The sequence below is a fragment of the Mizuhopecten yessoensis genome, unplaced genomic scaffold (assembly GCF_002113885.1).
Source record: "Mizuhopecten yessoensis strain PY_sf001 unplaced genomic scaffold, ASM211388v2 scaffold4121, whole genome shotgun sequence".
Classification (NCBI taxonomy): Eukaryota; Metazoa; Mollusca; class Bivalvia; order Pectinida; family Pectinidae; genus Mizuhopecten; species Mizuhopecten yessoensis.
The window spans coordinates 2,114,050-2,135,221 of record NW_018405386.1 but is presented as its reverse complement, the minus strand read 5'-3'; the positions used below and the strand labels follow the sequence as shown (position 1 = coordinate 2,135,221).

At 33.9% G+C, this 21,172-nt stretch overlaps 1 protein-coding gene across 6 annotated transcripts in view; it reads right to left on the bottom strand.

Moving 5' to 3' along the window:
- The window catches only part of LOC110448602, a 76,519-nt gene that overhangs the window by 25,446 nt on the left and 29,901 nt on the right, over positions 1–21,172 (bottom strand). For 2 of the 6 annotated variants that reach the window (XM_021494941.1, XM_021494940.1), the window contains exons 3-8: positions 13,665–13,750; positions 7,424–7,538; positions 6,708–6,782; positions 6,059–6,147; positions 3,398–3,471; positions 1,998–2,074 (exon numbers count right to left, since the gene is read on the bottom strand). In XM_021494941.1, the coding sequence (XP_021350616.1) occupies positions 1,998–2,074; positions 3,398–3,471; positions 6,059–6,147; positions 6,708–6,782; positions 7,424–7,538; positions 13,665–13,750 (516 nt within the window). Of the gene's footprint in view, positions 1–1,997; positions 2,075–3,397; positions 3,472–6,058; positions 6,148–6,707; positions 6,783–7,423; positions 7,539–13,664; positions 13,751–14,729; positions 15,370–15,994; positions 16,215–20,342; positions 20,468–21,172 lie in introns of those variants that run through there. The other 4 variants (XM_021494942.1, XM_021494938.1, XM_021494944.1 and 1 more) reach the window with 4 other exon arrangements.

The following is a 21,172-nucleotide window of genomic DNA, read 5'->3' as shown; positions in this document are numbered from 1 at the left end:
GATACTAATAAAATGTATCCGTTTCGGGCCAGATATACCTGTTGATGTTTATACTTATGAGATTTTTTTTGGGGAGTGACTAGTTATTTAATTAGTTAGCATTTTAATTATCTCAGCAAAGCGGTGTCATTTATATAGACGGTAAACACCATATCAACACAATTTAATACTTATATTTTCTTTAATTTTCCGGACACTTGACAGGTGACATTTGACTCTTATATCAGTTGTCGGATTAGTATGGATTATGGGCACCACCATTGTTATGTCAACAATATACTGTAAAATATTAATATCTTTTGTGGTTTTATTTTCGGGAAAATTCGAATTTAGCACTATTACAAATTCAATTATCAATCAGAGGAGTTTTTCGTGGCATATATTAAGACATACACGTTGGGTGACACGCAATTTGTATTCCTCGCAATTAAGAACAGGAAAGTCGATGAGCGACAAAGTGTGTGATAAAAAGTGAATATGTATACGATCTTAATGTTTCAAAATACAGGTATAGACAACAGCGTTACTTCGTGTCAACGAAATGGTTTGTTTGTAGAATACCGCAAATAAGACACAGACGAATATTTTATTATGTGCAGTAACTCAATGTCACAACACATACCAAAAATACATTTCAAAGAATTATATCAATAAAATCATCGAAACGACATAATGATGACAGAACGTTAGATACATGATTGCGTTTTACACCCATGGTTCATAAAGTAATCTCAAATATACGTCGACCTAACATAGAAGCCAGAGTTTTATTGCAAGTTGATGACTCGTTAATATTGTTCTTATCAGAGGACATTAATGGTGCAACAGCATCATCGTTATTGAAAATATTCAATCGCGTATTATAGAAAAATCTTTGATGTTTACTCGTGAAATGAATTCATTTACAAAAAGGGAGTGGTTAAGCTCATCTCAGCTATTAATGAAATGCACATAACTTATCTATTTACAGCTTTGGTACTTCTCTTTGATATGCTTCATCAGATATTTTATTCTTGGTGAGGAAATACATTCAGTAGCAATCAATTAGTTTTTCGGTAATAAATGAATTTTCAGTAGTTTTCAGTTCGTGACATTTCAAAATTGGAATTCTATCATATCGGCATATCCATTAAGACGCAATTTAAAATTTCGATATATGTATATCCGTGTCATTTCAATATATTAAATGCACAGGGGCCTTTCAACTAATAGATAGACAGAACACCACGTTATGAGTTTTAATAATCATTAATTCAACAGGATATAGATGATATCTACAAAATGGTATCTACATTTATTCAAATTTAACATCCAGCTGGGTGTGTAATGCATTTATGACTTTTTGGCACAACTTAATTCAGTTAATTATATACAAGTCTAATGTAAATGTTTATGTACTTGGCCTTATGAGTTTACGTGTATGAGCTTATGTACAGCCGATGAAATGCTTTATTATATCTGCACTGATGCAGGAAGCTTTTAATTGAATTTGTAGAATATAAAAGATTTTTTGAATTAGAAATGTTTACTGTTGTCTTGAATTTGTGCACTAACTTCACTGCAACTTTCGCTAAATTAGCACTGTCGCATAATTAGCTGTTTCTTTGACAGTATTGCAATTTTCATCAGAACCTCATATACAACCTTAATTTTGCTTTAATTCAGACAAAAGACAAACAGAAACTAACGCATATGGAAGGTTTGGTTTTATTCAGTTTAAGGCCTTAGTACATGTAATGGCTAAGCTAATTTAAAGATTGACCTCAATGTGTGCAATTTGTGCATGCATGTGTGTTTGTGTGTTGGATACAGGATATGTTGGTGAATTTGCCTCCTTGCAATAGAACATATCTTATGTCAATTTTAGAGTGTTGCTCTACTGAAATACCATGCCAAAATAAAGGAATGTATTACTTGGTTTTCATTAAGCGCATTCTTAATTGTGGAGATTCCGACAACTCTGCAAATCAAACAGATAAGTAATAAATATAACTTACCCCAAAAGACATTCCCCTGTGAAGACTGACCAATAGTTTGGTTCCACCATTGTCTTTGTCAAATGCCGTAACAATTACTGCAATATATAAATTTAAAAACATTAATTTGACGAGTTATTGTTTAGGATTGATTGCACATTGTAGCTTCATCACGTTTTTCGAAAACATACCAATAATAACACTCATTCAAATTTTCCATTTACAAACAACTCACAACATTGCTATCTGCGTTCATTTCATGGATTAACCTATCAATTGAAAACCTGTATACATATTAGCTGTGTTTGCCTCTGTTATCGCGTGTTTATCCAAACTTTGCTCTTCAAAACAAATATAGATATATATTCCGAGGGGCGTTTAGGTCACTTTACTCTCGAAAGTTTTGAATTAATTTTGAACTGAATATGAAGAGGGTTGTTTGATATGACAGTCGGAAAAGAAAAGTGTCTATTACGCAGTGACATTTCAGCCAATAATCACATATTCTATTGATTTATTTCTTATCATAGGAATACAAGCGTGTGCATATATATCTCTTAAGCACGTCACATTGGCCTTTCTTATAAGGAGGTCAAATACATACCATAAACATTTGCTGCTTAGTATCGTGCTCAATCTATGATTGTCTCATAATTAGTTTCAGCAATGTGTAACTGATTGACTACACAACCAAATCATATCAGAGTAATAGAGTATTGCGAACTCAAAAGTATAATGTAATACAACAATTGTGACGTCATAATCATTATGACGCGAATGAGTGAGCCACGGCAGTTACAGGAAAAATTGAACGTCATCTGAATTTGGTAGAAGTATATATTGGCAATGCCATACAGTTGCAAACATCCTAGTGAAACCTGACTTAACAGGACATTAATTAGGTTACAAGTGTATCCCGAAATAGACCTGTTTTTTATATATAATTTTATGTATACATTATGACCTGATTTGACGGGAAACTTCATAACAGGTCCCACATGCCGTGCTTGCAGAAACAGAAAAACAAAGGCATGGGCTGTTAAGGAAAATTTCCTTTTTGTATTGGTGTCTCTTCAGAACCTGTATTCACCTTTAAGCTTAACACAATACATTCATACATATACATATACATCGCTAGACAACTTAAGTTTGAGATTTGCTGGGGGACGATAACTCTGATGTCAATGCTGTGTCAGAACATCAGCAATCTTCGCGGGGCAGCCGATAACGATCTATCGGGGTCCTTGTGCATTTTGAGAATTGTCATCCTGAGAGTAGAGTGTCGGCGAATATTATCTTTTTCTGTTGCAGGCCTGGATTAATGACCTCGACTACGAAAATATTCCGTAATGGAGTGATTTTGTTAATCGATAAACGTTCTTATTACATATAGTATATAAATAAGATGAGACCATATTTACCTGTTCCGTTGAGAATGAAGTAGAACGAATGTGGGTGGTGACCTTGACGAATTATCGCACGCCGAGGTTCGTACCTTAAGAGACAAAACACATTCATATTAGATAAACATCACATAGAGATGTGCAAACAGCTGAAGACATTATTAGGATCTATATAAAAAGAAGATATTACGTAAAACCCTGCTAGGTTCAATACGTATAACAGGCCAGACATGCTGGTTTGGTTTTATTGGGTTTTCAGGTTTTGCTTTGTTTTTGTATATTTTTTTCACAACCCATCGATAAGTTAAGACATTTATGGTCAAACAACACTAAAAAAGACGGTCACAAAAGTAATAACTACCGTTACCTCACTGAAAAACTATGCCGAAGTCACCTGGCACAATATCCATCCGGTCACATAATACTGGCAAGGGGTAAAACAGTTGTGGCCATTATACTAAATGCGGAACGTTACGCAGGGAATAGTATCTACCATTTTAAGTAATTTGGTATGTCCTGGTCAGGGGGAAAAGCCTAATGAATTTAACCAGATGTCATAAAAATGTGATTTAGAAAGACTATCACGTTTGATCCTGTATGAAATCTTATTAGTCAATCCTTCGTAAATAAATCATTTACACCTGACCAAAATGACAGGTTACTGTGATGAAGGTTTATGGTATATGTAAACAAGAGGCCCAATGGGCCTGCATCGCTCACCTGGTATAAATCTCACACTTGTAACCTTAAAAGTGATCTAAAATAAAGCTACAGGCAAAATATCAGTATTTATGATTAAAGTCATTCAAAAGAACCTGTTAAAAGATTTTAAAACATTTCACCTTTGTTACTTTGAAAGTCGAACAAAATCATTATGTTGAACAAATTGTATAGCCTTTCATCTCAGTATGCAACTTGCAAAGTATCAACATCCTGGGACCCATGGTTTTTCAGAAGAGGTCGTTTAAAGATTTTAAACAAATTTGACCCCATGTGACCTTGAATATAAGTCAAAGTCATTCACTTTAACAAACATAGTAGTCCTTGATCTGACTAAATATCAACATCCTGAGCCATTTGGTTATTCAGAACAAGTTGTTTAAATATTTTGAACATATTTGCTCCTTGTGACCTTGAATATGATTCAAGGTCATACATTTAAACAAAATGTGTTGCCCTTCATCTCAGCATGCTTGTGGCCAAATATTATCACCCTGTGCATTTTGGTTATTCAGAAGAAGTTATTTAATGTTTTTCACATATTTGACCCCTGTGACCTTGAATATAGGTGAAGGTCATTCAAAACAAACTTGATAGCCCTTTACCCCAGCATGCTACTGGCCAAATATCATCACCCTGTGCATTATGGTTATTCAGAAGAAGTTGTTTAAAGTTTTTAACATATTTGACCCCTGTGACATTGAATATGGGTGAAGGTCATTTATTTGAACAAACTTAGTAGCCCTTCATCTCAGCATGCTACGGGCCAAATATCATCACCCTGGGCATTTTGGTTATTCAGAAGAAGTTGTTAAAAGGTTTTTTTAAGACAATTGACCCCTGTGACCTTGAATATAATTGAAGGTCATCCATTTGAACAAACTTGTTAGCCCTTCACCCAAGCATGCTACTGGCCAAATATCATCTCCCTGGGAAGTTTGGTTATCGAGAAGAAGATGTTTAAAGTTTTTAACATATTTGACCCCTGTGACCTTGACAATGGGTGAAGGTCATTAATTTTAACAAACTTTGTAGCCCTTCATCCCAGTTTGCTTCTGGCCAAATATCGACACCTTAGGCCTTTCGGTTATTCAGAAGAAGTCGTTTAAAGTAAAATATTGACGCCGGACGACGGACGACAGACGACGGACGACGGACGACGGACGCCGCGCCATGGCATAAGCTCACTTGGCACTTCGTGCCAGGTGAGCTAAAAACAACAACATGTGAATGGTATATTCGAAATCTACACCTTGGAAACATAACACCTTTCAGGGTTTAAAGTGCATGTTACATGTAGCTAGGTCGTTAATAGGACGCTATTCCAAATAAACAAACATGTAAAATATACAACTGAGGAAAAGGACAGATTCCAATGATGATGATGACGGTACATGTCACATTTTCACCTGAAAAACACGAAACTACTCAATGATGTAAGTGAGGAGACTATGTTGATTACTCACCTGATGCTTAGGAAATATTTCAAGTATGAAGTGTATGATACTTATGAATTCGACACCGAAGGAAAATTACACCTTTCAGTGGTTAAATCAATGGAACATAATTATGAAGTCGTCACCGGAGGAACGTGAAACCCTTTAATGGGGAATGGAGTGGTACAGTCAATGGTATATCTGAAATTTGCATGTCTGAAAATCTTGACATCTTTCAGTGGCGAGGGTGTATGGTATATATATTATCTACACTGACGGAACACGACATATTTCTGTTATGACAGTGTAGAGTTTGTGTAACATCACCCTCCGGTGGAGAAGGTGTAGTGTACACGTAAACTATACACCTCAGAAACAAGAAACTATTCAACGGTGACGGGGAAGGGGTACATAACTCTTAAACTTCGACGAAATATTACAGGTAAAAACATTAACAAGAGGGAAAACTCGAATTGCTTTTAACTTTATGCGTGTAAAAGAAACTGTAGAGAAGCATACATACGATTCGAACCAGCCGACCTGACAAAGCTGTCGCTGCATCTTCTTTGGATATTCAGCAAATGCTTTGATTCCTCTTAGAACGATACGGAGCTGTTTATAATATAAGACATAAATATATATATATACATAGACAAAAGGTCATAATTTTCTATTACTGAAATCATAGTCATGTATATATGATACCTATTGTCAGAATCGCCATATTAATTATCTTCTCTTATCTTTCTTGTATACGTTGATCTTGTTTGTCATCTTATTTATATTCATGTTCCATAAAGTTAAACCTCTATGCCATTTATGTTGATGGACAGTTTTGTTTATGCTTTTGATGTTTCTCTTTCTGTCATATGAATGATATTTCGTTTAATGACAAATGCTGAATTATTTGAATATTTGTTAACATGTAGAAATATTTACAGTGATCATCAATAACACTTCCTTATAATGCAACTCCCTCCCTTGAACACACCTCTCGTAGTGTCACCATTTATCCTTTTTTCCTTCCTTTCTTTTCACGCTTCGCCGATATCTATTTCCCAACCCTTATACTTCAATGTGATTACTGCACGAACCGTGAGCACACGTCTCGATATACAAATCATCTGCTTGAAATGGTGGGCAGTGTCAACATGATTAATTAATTTACTTACATAATCAATATCCCTTTTCGCTCTTTTATGTGGGATATCATGCAGAATTCGCCTAGCTTCTTGTGGCATTCGTATCTGGTAAAGAAATTGTATGTATCACTCAACCTGGTATAAACCGGGAACGGTCTCCAAGTCAAACTTTCGCACATGCTGGTAAAATTGGCGTTCGCCCAACGTTAATTTCGCCCTTGACATGTGATCACTATGTTTAACGTGTTGTTTACTAATGCTCACTCTAACGATAAAATCGCCCTCTTTACGAAGGGCGAAAACAATTTTTATATATATATTCACGCTATTGAAACCAATATCTTATTTCGAGGTATCAGAGTTTTTCGACTTTTCAGGGTTCGAATTATCAGAGTTTTATTTACTAAAATAAATAAGAGATTTGGCCTGGACCGGAGAAATACTTCGAGATAAACGGGGTCTTCGAGTTAAAGGAGTTCGAGATAACGAGGTTCAACTGTATCTATTTTCTTATAGGTTGATTTTTTTTTTAAATGTTATAAAAATTAATAGACAATTCATTTTAATGAGAAACTAATTTCATGATAGTTTGCAACTTTACTATCAAACTATTTAATAACAGCATTGACGTATACTTATATGTTTGTTGTCAGTAAAGTTTATATTAAGGGTAGCATAGTGTTTATGTTGTTTTATAACTATTGATTCACCATAGATATTTTCAAAAAAAACAACAGTCTGCTTACTTGTTTGTTGGCTTTGAAGTCACTAGGGTCGAAGAACAGTCCGCCTCTATCCAGCTGGGCGTAATCCTGGGACACCTGTATCACTGACAAGTACTCCGCCTTGGAAGCATCCACGCTGCCAGTATAGAATCAGTATAGATAAGAGTCATACGTCTCACTTTCAGTACAGAAACAGTGTATAAAGTGTTAAACATATCACCGTTTGGATTAAATAATTAATTGAAAGTCCCATTCTCAGTACAGCAAAAGAAAATGCAATTGTTAAAATATCTGCATCTGTAATTATAAAATTCCCACTATCAACAATGGAATGTTTATGTGCAATAACTATATGATTATTTGCACTCACTTAGTCTGTATGGTAAGATATGGTATCTTAATTGAAAATCAATTAATTTGCTTTCAAAGTTTGTTTGTTGAGGTTATTGCGTTCTTGCAGCAGCTAGTCAATTGAAAATGATGATGATATATTAGAAGACCTTCCAGTAGTCACCTTACCGTACCTTTTCACTGAAATGACCTAACATAAGGTACCGTAACATGACACCCACTCAATCACATTTTCCTGATGATAGACTGGCGAGATTATACGTAAGTGTCAGAGTTTCATTCAGTTTAAAGATAAACTACAAGTTCAGAAGCAGTGCTTGTTATTTTCTACTCAATATGTTCATTGTTACATAATTTCATGTGTTTTAAGTACTTGCATCATGTAACATTCTCCAATGATAATAAGTGAGTTAGAAATATTTGCTACTAATTACTTAAATATCAACGGAATTGAAGTTTGTTACATGATTAAGATTAAATATGCGTCCACAACATAAAACGTAAATAAGCGAATCCTATGCATGATGTATATAGCTGAAACAAAATAACGCGACGGATCCATAAGATTTTCAAAATAGACGTAAGATTCAACTAACATATTAAAATCGTTTTCCCTTATGTATTTTGGTAAAAGAAAGGTTTTTTAAGAGACTAGAAGAGGCTTATGCCATGAAACCCACCCCATCTCTTCCCTATCATATAAGGCTAAATTGAGCATCCCTTAAAATGCTAGTTCTAAAATAACCTTATTAAATGATACAGAAAATCTGGTGTTCAATATTTTCTTTTAAAATGTGCGGTTTCAGCAATGATTGATAAAGAATAATGTTACTTGCTGGAAATTGCTTTGAATAACCCTGGTGTTATGCTTAATATCATACCCGAGCGAGATAAGTGTTCTCGTGTTCCATTGGTAACCCTTCTAAAGAATTCGGCATTACACAGGCACTTATTATAATTATAGTGATATCAAATGTGTGGTCGATCGGGGTAAAAGTGACCACTCAAATTCTACACAAAGACACTTACACTTTTATATAGTAAAGTTCAATGAACATTTTCTACGTTCACACTTTTCCCACTTAGCTTTAACTATATCGTAAACTTTCCAGTAGTCGTTATTGATTACCGTTATTGATAAGACGAGTGGGAGTAATATTTCCAATGACCCCGTAGTAGGTCATGTGACGCCGTCCTTTGTAAGGCATGTTTGTCCAAAGCTAAGAAAAATACTTCAAAGGTTAAGGATTAAAGAGGGTGTTACCTTCTAGACATGTTGTTCAAACATTTCGATTGCTGTAACATTGATATCATATTACACAGAAAGTGAAGTTGTTGTATTTTATGTTGATAATCCCAAATGAGCTATTGATATTCCAGTATGTACTGTTTTACCTTGCATGTCTATGAATATTTTTTCATCCTGTTATCCTTTCAAATGATTTAGTTTTCGATCTATCTTTATCAGGTGCTTCAGAGTAACTTTTGCTTTAAATTCAACGAGTGTTATACATATTTCATACATTATTATAAACCCTATTTAAACAAAACAAAAACAAAAAACAAAAAACCCGAATGTTCGAGGAAATAAAACACCTGCTGTACCCATGACACGTTACATAAGAGGCGATATCCATGTGCGATATGTGTGTGAAAGTGACGATTTGTTTCTAAAATATCAGTTTGAAGTGCGACCCGGGCGGGGGTCGCTTATTTCCCGCATATTATAGAGTGCCGGATTTCTGACGTTAATCGACGACAGACCGATATAATACATAAATTTGTCCTGTAAAATGTTCTACGAAAGTATAATACCTGTTCATAGGTTAGTTTATTTGAATTAACATTCCAACGTTTTTAAATTCCTGTGCACAACTAATTAAAAAGTCTATTTTTTTTTATATTTTACAATCTGATGAAAGTCTAACCCCTTTAATTGACAAGGCGAGAATAACCACTTTAGCACGCTAAGCAACCGTTATTGTTTGTATAACCAATTCGACGTGTTTAAGTTACCAGTCTAAGTGTTATCAAGCTTCTTATCTTTAAAAGTAAGAGTTACTACTGACAAATTGAATTGGATCTTTTCAAGAAATGATTTCTTAAATTACAGCTACTTAATAGAACAGACAATAGAAAGCCGAGAAAGTAAAGAAGACCAAATTTAAATGTTTTGTCAAAAACACGAATAGAAGGTATGTTCAAGGACAAATGCGGAAGAACAAATATGTGATATTTATGTAAAAAAAGCTATTGAAACTTGTTATGTAATTTGTAAATATGGGTATACTCGTAATGCTTTTAAGGGTGTACATGTACTTTGCATTTTGAATGAGTTTGTTCTAATATCTGAATCAAAATTAACATACTCTTGTTAGTCACGCGTCAATTTTGTCTGGTCCTGTTTCAGTTGACGACAACGGCTCCAGTGGTAATGATTTATCTGACATGACTTTCCATAAAAAGAAATACAATAAATATGTACTCAAATGTACCAAATGGTTTATCTTAACTTCTGTTAAATATTTTCGTGTTAAAAAGAAATAAATTGGAAAAAACTCCGAAAAGAAAAAAAAGAATATTTACTGTTCCTGGTTACGTTCTTATGTCCTGCTAAAAATGCTATTAGTAAACATAGCCGTGGGTTTTAGTAAGTTTCCTACTAGTGAATTGCATTTATAGGAGAATCTTAACCCGAGGGGATGAGGGGGGTGGGGGGGGGGGTTGTTATTAAGAATCTTTCCTCGAGGGTTCAGATTCTCCATCTCACTGCAAGGTGGCGAATGATTGTGCCGTCATACAATTGTTTTGAAAGGGAAATTACCCCGTCAGAATCCTAGGGTGAGACAAGGATATCTCTCACTGGGTAAAGAGTGAATATACCTGACCAGGGTAAGAGAAAATTATAACACATTTATTCATGCGGAGATTCGACCATGTATTCACTTATTCGCGAGAAATCTAAACAACTTAGATAAAAAGTAAATAGCAAAAACAAATATTTGCAAAGATTAGGTCACTGACAGTACGTGTTTTTATAACTTAAGTAATGAAAAAACCAAATCATGTAATATCCTTCAGGTATTGGTTGTCTCTTGTCCATGTTTAAAACCTAACAAATTACATTTTACCGTAAACCAGCAATAATAACCTGCCCATGCTTTTAGCACTCGTATCTGATATAACTTATCGCTTTCGGGCCACACAGAACCCGGTCAGCGATATCGCATTATTTCACAAACTAACTTAGGGAGGTAAAACGAAGAGCAGTTTGAAAGTTTATTGAGAACTGTTGATCAAACTTAGCATACCTGGTACTTTATTTTAAATGGAAATACCGTCAACTTAGTGATTAGTATATAAGTCTTGTCGCCCTAATGTATGCATGTTTGTGGTCGGGGATAAATAAAATTAGATATATACTATAATATACATATTTGAGTTATGTATAGATATAAGCTGACAAGATAAGAATATGTAATTCTCTATTCATATTAAGAATAATAGAAATATTTTAATAAAAAATATTGTTATTATATATATTTCAGGAATAGCCAGGATTTTTGGGGGTTTATACGGTATATACCGAAAACACTGTGTGCATTTTGCATACATCCGTGAAACAGTTTATGCACACAAGTGCACAGTTTTTTCGGTATTAACCCTTAAACTAATACAAAAAAAACACATCATGATATCTTCTCCGGTTAATTTTAAGCTTTTTATGTCTTGAACCTAAATTTGGAAACATAGTTTAGTTAAAGTCATAGTGGTTAACGTTCTCATGTAGGTAGGTCAACAAGTCAAGGTTACATACCTGCAATATTTTACTGATCAAAGCATTGTGAGTGTTCACATCGTAAAACGGCCATTAAATCAACTTGTATGATACTGTAATCAAAAGTTTTTCATTTTTGAATACTAATATAGCTCCTAATGACGATTAGAGTTCTATATACATTTACGTAATTAGATGGGCCAACATGAAGGTCGATTTTACTTCAGATAGTTTGTTTTTCTTCTTCTTTATATTTCTGTCCGGTTGAATCGGATCAGTCACCACATATTATATTTTTATAATGAAGGCATATTTGTAACCAAATCCCTACATATTTTGAACCGAAATGACCTGTATTGGTGACTTGTTTAACTTTTCTGCAATCAACTCGAGCGACATATTAAACTTTAAATATGTATATGACGGTGTCAGGCCATTACTGACACTTATTCCGATTCGTTTTTTATTCTACTGAATAAATATGTCAAGATAGCGACTGGTATATTTTTTCTCGGCTTTTGAGAGGGAGACACCGAAGATGTAAGTAACAAGATTTCCAATTAGATAAGAATAATTACGTACATTAAGTCATAAATACAGATAAATGAGCCTCGATTAAGTTATAGGTTTTCATATATATCATTTAACGATTTTTTTTATAAAAGGTTGTCAATAACACCTCTTATACCGTCATATATACTTCTTATAAAGGAACAATAACACGAGGTGTTAGTTACACAAAAAAATCAGAACTACCTGAAAGAACTTTGACCAACTAAATGTAATAGTACCGTTGTGTATTATATCACTCAAATCGTAACTGAAAAATGATAAACGGCAACATAATAAATTATCATTGTATTATATTTCAACCAAGTGATTTAAAAATCCCTGTCGCACTGCTCTGTGTACTGATATATACAGTAACCTCACTTAATTTGGATATAACTGTAGCACAGTTTGGTCAGGACATTCCAGTGACCAGGTAGCTCATTCAGTCAGAGCGATAGTTTAAGCAGTCTGAAGTTCAGGGTTCGAATACCAGCTAGCCCCATTGAATGTTTACACTGTTGTTAAGTTCATCTTTATCATTTCTCATGAAAGTCCTACATGGTATAGGGGTTCTTTTCAGAAATTGTTTATTAAAGCTATAGTCATGCCAGAACAAAAAGTTTCCAATATTTTTTTAAGCAGTGGTACGGGGATCCTATACTAACAGGCTAATAAGGACGACAGGTAGGATCAATCATGGACATGCAACAATAAGATTAATGGTATCAATAAAGTACATTACCTAAGTCAACAGTATATTTACTTATATTGAAAAAATCCTCTGATGTTTATGTAAGTGTTCATTTCGTTTGCTAGCTAGGAACTTTTTATCACTCTCAGTAATGAATGTATAAGGTTGAATTCAATCGATATGGTAGCTAATTAAGATAAAACTGAAATTGTTTTTGTGACCTAGATTGAAACTTCAATTAACCAAAAAGACTAGGTTTCATCGATTTCAACAGGACATCGCACTAACTACGAGGCAGGTGTATTTAAACAGTATTATTACAATTTAGTTCAACCATACACTTGTATAACAGATCGCCATAATTGTATTTTTTTATCGAGGTAATTTAGTTTGCCTTCCATCCTTACATATTTTTGTTTAATTAATGCCGAATCCGCGTTAAAATATTAAATCAAAATCTGACAATATCTAATCCATTAGCTGGAACTTATTCAGATAATAGATCATAAGCATTGTATAGTATACAATGAGTATATTGTATTATCCGATAGAATTGATGAATAGAATATTTTTCATTAAAACAAAATGGAGACTTTATCACGCTAGTACTTTAGCCCATCTTGGGGCTCCTCATGCGATTTGAATTTAATACACATACTCAAAACATTAAAAATAATGACGTTATAAACAAAGTGCACATAATACGGACTTCCAGGGATATTTTCTTCAGTGTTTTGATTGTATTCCATCTCTACGGTAACATGGACGTTTATTGTTTCTATATATATGAATATTTTCATATATAATCTTATTAGATACATATTATATCTTACATCTAAGTTGATAACCGTTAGAGAGGGAACTTTTCATAACGGTGTATTGTTACCCACCTGTCCTTGCTTTGTTGACAGAGTCTGCAACATATCAAAGCTAGACGGGCTATCCTCCGGAACCTCACCAAAGGACGAACATGTCTCTGTAAAAGATAATTAAACTTCATACAAAACGACAAACTATCCCTTATTCTAAAACACAGTAAGTGTAGACCTTAAAACTATTCATCAGTTTGGATAAATGGTATAAGATTTTGATTTTAAGCTGAACAAAAGCTAATCCATTCAACTACCTCTGATGAAAAACCAAATATAATATTGTATTTGATGCTGGGTATCTTATGTTCAAAGTATTGCGGTAGCGTTATGTAAACATGTTTACGGAAGATTCTATATCCCTGTCAATTTGCCATTAATGTTAATTGTTTCATAGTATTCCGTGTGAAAATCTCTTTCTTGCACCACACTATTATGACAGTTTATTAAATATATGTATCAAATCAATACTAGTTCACATAAAGTACGGCCACAAATGAATGTTAAGTAGAACTTTGAAAATCTCAACTAATGACATGCAACTCAAAATATATGACATATCCTCAGATGGGTCGAAACACATATCGTGATATCACACTTCTGTCACATGCCAAATGATCTTTTACTTGATTTGAATTAATACAACTATATGTTTGACACGTATTGTATATAAAATACAGAGCTATTAATTTTACGCTGTCATGTTTCAAACCACAAATCTCTTGTTATCCTTTAATGAGAAGTAGAGGTTTCCCCACGAGTGATGTTTGACTAATATGTTTATCTAACTCGAATAAGTTATTTTTTGTAAAAGACATGAGGGTTACCGAGTTTGAAGTTAACTAACGAACGAAGGAATTGCTTTACAAAAGTGTTGACTTTGTTAAAAATCGATCAAGTTTGAGTCTAATGTATTTTTGATACTGTATGAAAAAAACGAGTTTACGTTATCAGTCTATAGAATGTAAATAAGAATACATTTTGTGACATTTTCGAAAGATGAGAAGGAAAATCTGACGCCAGTTGTCTCTGAAGCTAGATCCCGTTAGTACGAGAACAAATGAGGTGTATGCAGGCCCAAAATACCTTTTCCACTGGAAGCAATGCTCCGAGAAACAAAGCTGTCAGGTTAACTTCATATAATCCTCTATCGACAATCTCTTCCGCTAATTTTCTCATGGTTGTGTCGTAAAAAACTTGCTATGTATACTATTATTGATAATGGTATTGAAAAGTAAGTATCACTCTTTTACTGCTGTATATTCACTATTGTCGCTTCACTATTGATCTGAATATAGCAAACTAAATCCAGATGAAAATGATGTGAAATATAATTCCGCATCGCCACAAATCGAAAGCGTCGAGTTCCTTGACACACGATCGCATTTTACAATACTAAAATAGAAAGTGTTGACGCAGACTGTTTGCTTAAACAATAATTGTGTACTTCTTCAGTAGATTCAACTTCCAGTTTCCTTTCAACTCAAACACACACACACCTTTGAAAGTCCTCCTGTTTGGTTCTGGTACTTGAACAAAAGCTAAGTATCCATGACAGGTAGCCGTAGTAGATGGACAGGAGAGGTATGGGTATTTAAATATTAGTCCTTGGTCACTTCCCATTTTCTACGATGGTCAATCATTGAAACACGCCTTCGCTACAGAACAAACAGTGCCTACCTATCTAACCAAACATATCCCCGTGTTGACATAGTACAAACAAGTACACGAAGCATTATAACGAGAAATCTATCAACTCAACTTTCCTTTAATTAGCTTACAAAATCATGAGTGCGATCTCTAGTCAGCTTAAAGAACGGGTAAGTATACATTGTAAATTGGTGTCTGTTGAACAATGACACAAAGAGGTTTACCTATATACAGTATTTAGATTTATATTAACGTTCCTCCTCAAACACACAAAAATGGGTTAATCTATATATAATTTTATACATGAGTTTCATCTAAAGGAAGATTGAAGCTAACACTACTTGGACAACAAGGAAGATAACAGTAATTGTGGATTAGAGTTTCTATGTTAGTGTATAGACATACACCTCTACCAATTAACATGGTATGTTACTACACCGTGTCTACCATGTTCACCTAATGACATTGCTCCCTCGTTGAAACGTTTATGCTAGCACGCTCTCTTTATGGTCGGTAGATTTAAAATAGTATTTCATATGACAGAAAAAGAAAAATCCGCTTAAGTCAAAAAAACTATTTTGACAAATTTAGTTTAATTATGGTCATTTAGATAAACCATGTAAAAAATGTATTTAAATATTTTTTGCGTTATTATAAATGGAACGCAAATTGCCGTATTTATCTAAACTGTAAGCACTTACTTTTGCCTTTTGAATAAATCGCCACGTACTTCTTAATGCCCTCCACTTAGAAGGTCGGGCAGTGTTTAAATACCTCGGCAAACAAAATTCATTTTCCCTGATGTAAAGACACTTATTTGCTCCGTTCATTTGTTTGTATCAGACAAACTTTGAATAACAAAAAAAAATTGAAGCCAACCTTCCTCGAATGTTTCCTCATCTTCTATGACCAGACTTTAATGAAAGCATCGATTTTAACGTACTTCTGTAAGATATGATAAGTAAAATGTCATTGATTTTGGATTTAATTTTACAAAACTGGAGAACTTATCTATCGATTCATTACACATATTAAAGTTATTGGTCTTTAAGGGATTAGCTTTGAACTAACAGACACCCCAACAACACCGATTGACACCGGAAGATCAATATGAGGTTAAACACTTGGGGGTACTTTAAAGAAAATCTAATCTTAGCACCGCCGCAGAATTTTCATATAAACAAAATAACAATCTTACAAGTAATACACCAGCATTAGACAAAGCCTCATTCGTGAGTATTAGAATTGACACGTTGACATGATACATATATTGAAGAACATCTTACATGTTTGCCTTTACAAAAACAATCACTACAAATATACGAGAACATGTAGCTTGAGCACTTTTAGAATATAATGATAATATTTGAATGAGTCTATAGGCGATAGTGCACAAATTTGGACAAAAAGGTATTCTTTTAATTGCTTTATAGTTAGCGAGATGTTCATGTGCGTGGTGAAGCCTGCATTTGTTACAGTTAAGTAACTTGCAGTACATGAGTTTGCATAAAATCAGTATATTATAAACATATACATTTGTTAACTACATTCAAACCACAGTACTACAATTTGCCACACTCTTTGTAAATGTTATAAAAGCCATCTTCTTATAATATAAGACGAAAGAAAAACAAGTATTGAAAAATGAAATAAAAATGGAAAAAAAACTTTTTTAATTTGAGCATAACTATTTCATAATACATTCTTGTCTAGTATATCGAATTTTAGAAGTTCAAAAGTTCAAATGAGATTGAAAAAGACAAACAACACCGACATGGACACTTGTGTAACAGAAATCACGCGCCACAATATTAGTGATTGACCAGTGAGCTTATGACGTCTGGTCAGGCCTAAGGTTATTTTACTTAGCAAGGTAAAGCTATTTAAACCGCGATCTCACCGGACAATTGACCACTGAACCGCAATGACTTCGGCCAGAATCAAGTATATGTATAATGGTTCAATTGACCATTTTAGGTAGGGTTATTTACACGGATTCAACAACAAATACTTCTATTATGAAATGTAATACTATATACGGGTGATTCACTCACCATCATAGAATCAATAACTAACTTGACCAATAATACATGAACTTTCTGTTAGATCAGTATCCGTATATTTACATTTGATGTGTGTGTGTGATCAACAAAAGAAAACTATTGCATACGCATAGTTATTTATAAACTGCAAACATTATTTTGGTAACAAAGTTTCAAAGATTACCACACTCATTAAATATATTTACAGCTGAGTAAAAAGTCGCCACTGTTTCTTTTGGCAGGTTGTAAAAAAACAAAGTGCCTCGCCAAGCTTTCATACACCATGTTTCCTTATCCTCGTCGGAATCAACAATCTATTGAACCTATAAAGCGGATGATCTGGTTGCTCAGTGGATAGCGCACTGGTCTTTCATTAAGACGGCCGGGGTTGGATCCCTCGATTGGAGGTGAAAATGAATTTCACCTGCCCGACAACGGTGGATTTTTTCTAGGAACTCTTTAGACTCTCTGTGCGTTAAACATCCGGACAACCAGAGTGATTTATATTAGTTGTTATAACTTATTTCATAATTGTAAACTGAATAAAGTTAATATTAATTGAAACTGCATTCTTTATGTATATGCGAGAGTCAGATTATAGCAATGACTATTACTTACTATATTCTCTTTATTTATTTAATTATGTTTTGCTTTTTTTTTGGATAATCATTTTTATAATTAATCTATATTGATAATACCAATCACGGATTGATTTTATTAGAAATATTAGCACAATAATGCAAAGTAAGTACGTCGTGAATATTACGTAATATTTAAATTAAATACTCGGTATCATTATGTCAGATGTGAATAAGAATCAATCGTTCACCTGCATGGCGAGAACTGATTAGAGGTGTAAGTATAATTTTACCTTGAAAACTGCAAAAAATACATAACGCCATATGCACACATCGATCGCATCGCGTGTCATTTATAATTGACAGCACATAAACGTTTCAACCCGAGCAATAAAAGATATTTAAAAATCTGAAATGCATATTCATTTAATGAGTTTGAGATATTCTTTTCGTATTTGAAAATATATTTTTCTTTTGCAATGTTAGCTTTAAACAAGATACAATTCGTGAATGTTTATACCTTGTACTGGAATCTATTACATTGACAAATGTCAGTAAAATAGATGATGAATATCTATAAAAGCTGAGGATTATAATTAGATTGCTATAGCATTTTAGCAGTAGTAACTTAAAATTGAATTCTACATGAACTGATTACAAATGTATTGAGTTGCACGCTAGGGACCCCAGATAATGCGCCAATGGATTGCCTGTCAGTGATGTACCAGAGATTGATTTTTTCGATAGTCGGAAATTAAACTCCCAATAGGTTTAGATTAAATATTCAACAAATTAAAAAACAAACAAAAAAGCGCACACATTGTGGATACTTTAAATAACTGTATCTATATCTTCGCGTAGGACTTACATATCTCAGAGGTTTAATATACAAGAGGAAAATTTATACACATATTTACATTTTGTATGAAAAAAAAAATAGAATGTAGAGTTTCTGGCGCTTTCGCCAATTTATGGATTCACAGCGCAACTGAGTTTTAGTATGACGTCATAGTTAAAAGTACACATATTAAGTACGTCATCTTTTGATGACGTTCACAAAAACTACACAAAACTCTGTTGAACAATACGTCATTATGAAAACATGGACAAACCGTCTCATACTTTAGAATCGAATATGCTTAAATAACCATATTTTTTCAATTTAACATTCAATGGTGTATAGTCCATATATACAAACATACCGATACCTTTCTATTTCTTTCACATTGACAACAAATACAAAAACATTACCGACGTACCTGGAAAGATATGACATTCGATAGCGATTGATTACTACCTCCACAGGAATGTTTCATATTTCAACCACAGTTCAACCTTCTAATATAAAGTTTTAAAAATTTAAAGTACACATGATTGACGTGGTATTATACTTTTGAAACAGCAAACTTCTATGTAATTTGAATTAATTATTTCAAACTCGTGAATATAGGAATTAATTGTGATTTCATCTTTAAATGTTTGTCATAAATTAACATCAATTTTTTTTTTTACATTTTGAAAGCCAATTTATAGATAGGTCCAATAAAATAAAATGTCCGTGTCATAATAAGGTATTATTTAAGATTAAGCTTAAATCAAATAAATATCGTAAATATCACTTATAATTTACTATCAGCTAACGACTTACATGAAATACATGACGACTGTGAGCGATTTCATCATAATTGATATACACATGTACAAGCTATAGATATAAGACTGACAGTGTTTGAACTTTTTAAAATTCAAGTTGTTTGGTTGTAGATTTCTACCACGAGGCTGTGCCACGTGCATATACTACACAATTGACCTACGAAGATAAAAATTTGTACGATAGGACACTGTAAGGAAAGGGATGCACTGTTTCTAAAAAACACAATGACAACTGATTACAGTTCCTATTGTCCAGAAATATATGCTAATGTCTCTAAAATCATTTCTGTAATTTGACGCCGTGCATGCCTACGTCACAACTTTTCAGGAATACCGCGACACAAAGGCTACTTATGTAGAGCCCCCTTCAGAATCGAGGGGTTTTATCTGTTTTTTTCTTATGAGGGGACATTTGAAACCTCATCGGATGTGCTGCAATGCAGATGAGATGAACTTTGGCACCAGACGCTGCGTATGCTAGCGTCATGACTTTTAAGGAATGCTGCGTCCCAAAGGCGACTTATGTGGAGCCCCCTGCAGAATCGAGGGTTTTCATATATTTTTCTTCTTGTGTTCCAATGAAGATTTGATTCATTCATTGCAGCACTTGGAATCAATATTTTTGTTCTGTCTGCTACCTACTGACAGGATGTTAAACCCAGATTGATAAAAGTCCTTTGAACCAATCACATATAATCGTTGTTATGCCTGCGTCGTGGTATCTACCTGCATTGTACTCTTTTTACATAACATACTCTATCAATCTAAACACTTACCTTTTTCCGTTTAGCATTTGCCATCTTCGAATAGGCTTTATCATAGTATCCCTTTCGACTGTCGCCCATATTTGAGTGTGTTTCTATTTCCTTATACCCCATTTACTGTTTGAATATGGGTGAAGATGGTATTCTCCTGTATTATATATATATAAATATATTCTGTAAACATACAAACAGATAATCCTTCCTGGTGAGTCCACTTTGAACAATCAATCAGCTGTGCAGCTACCGTAGTTTACACATACACAATTGCGTTATCGTGACCACGCTGACAATTGAGGATACAGCTGAATCCAAAAACGATAGATCAATGCTAACACGCCTATGTTACTCCAATTCCCTTAGATATCTGTTTGGACGTTTTCTAACCTAATCAAGTTTGTCCATCCATAATTGAAGTACCTCCGTCATCCATACAGTACAAATCACCTCATGAATCCTACTTCAAAGTAAACCAACGGTATCGGTTCGGAATAATCTCTCTATCTTAAGGTATACGTAGGTGTTGTCACTTCGTTCTTTGCACGTGTAATTACGTCTAGCGATACTGCAACCTAGATAAATAACGAAACCCTACACCGCGGTAGAGGTATTACTTTCAAGTTAAAATAATTACCGTTATTGGTCTAGTTTAAATAAAACCGACTATAATACTGAAATGAATTTCAAATTACTTAGACGAAACCTATCATTGGGAATTCAATTCATCGGTACCACGATCTCTGAATGTAAATCTGGTTGGTCTTTTTTTAACGATATTGCATTACCGTATCTTTATTACTTTAAGGAAGTTTAATGGGTGTTCCATGATACAATATCAATGTTAA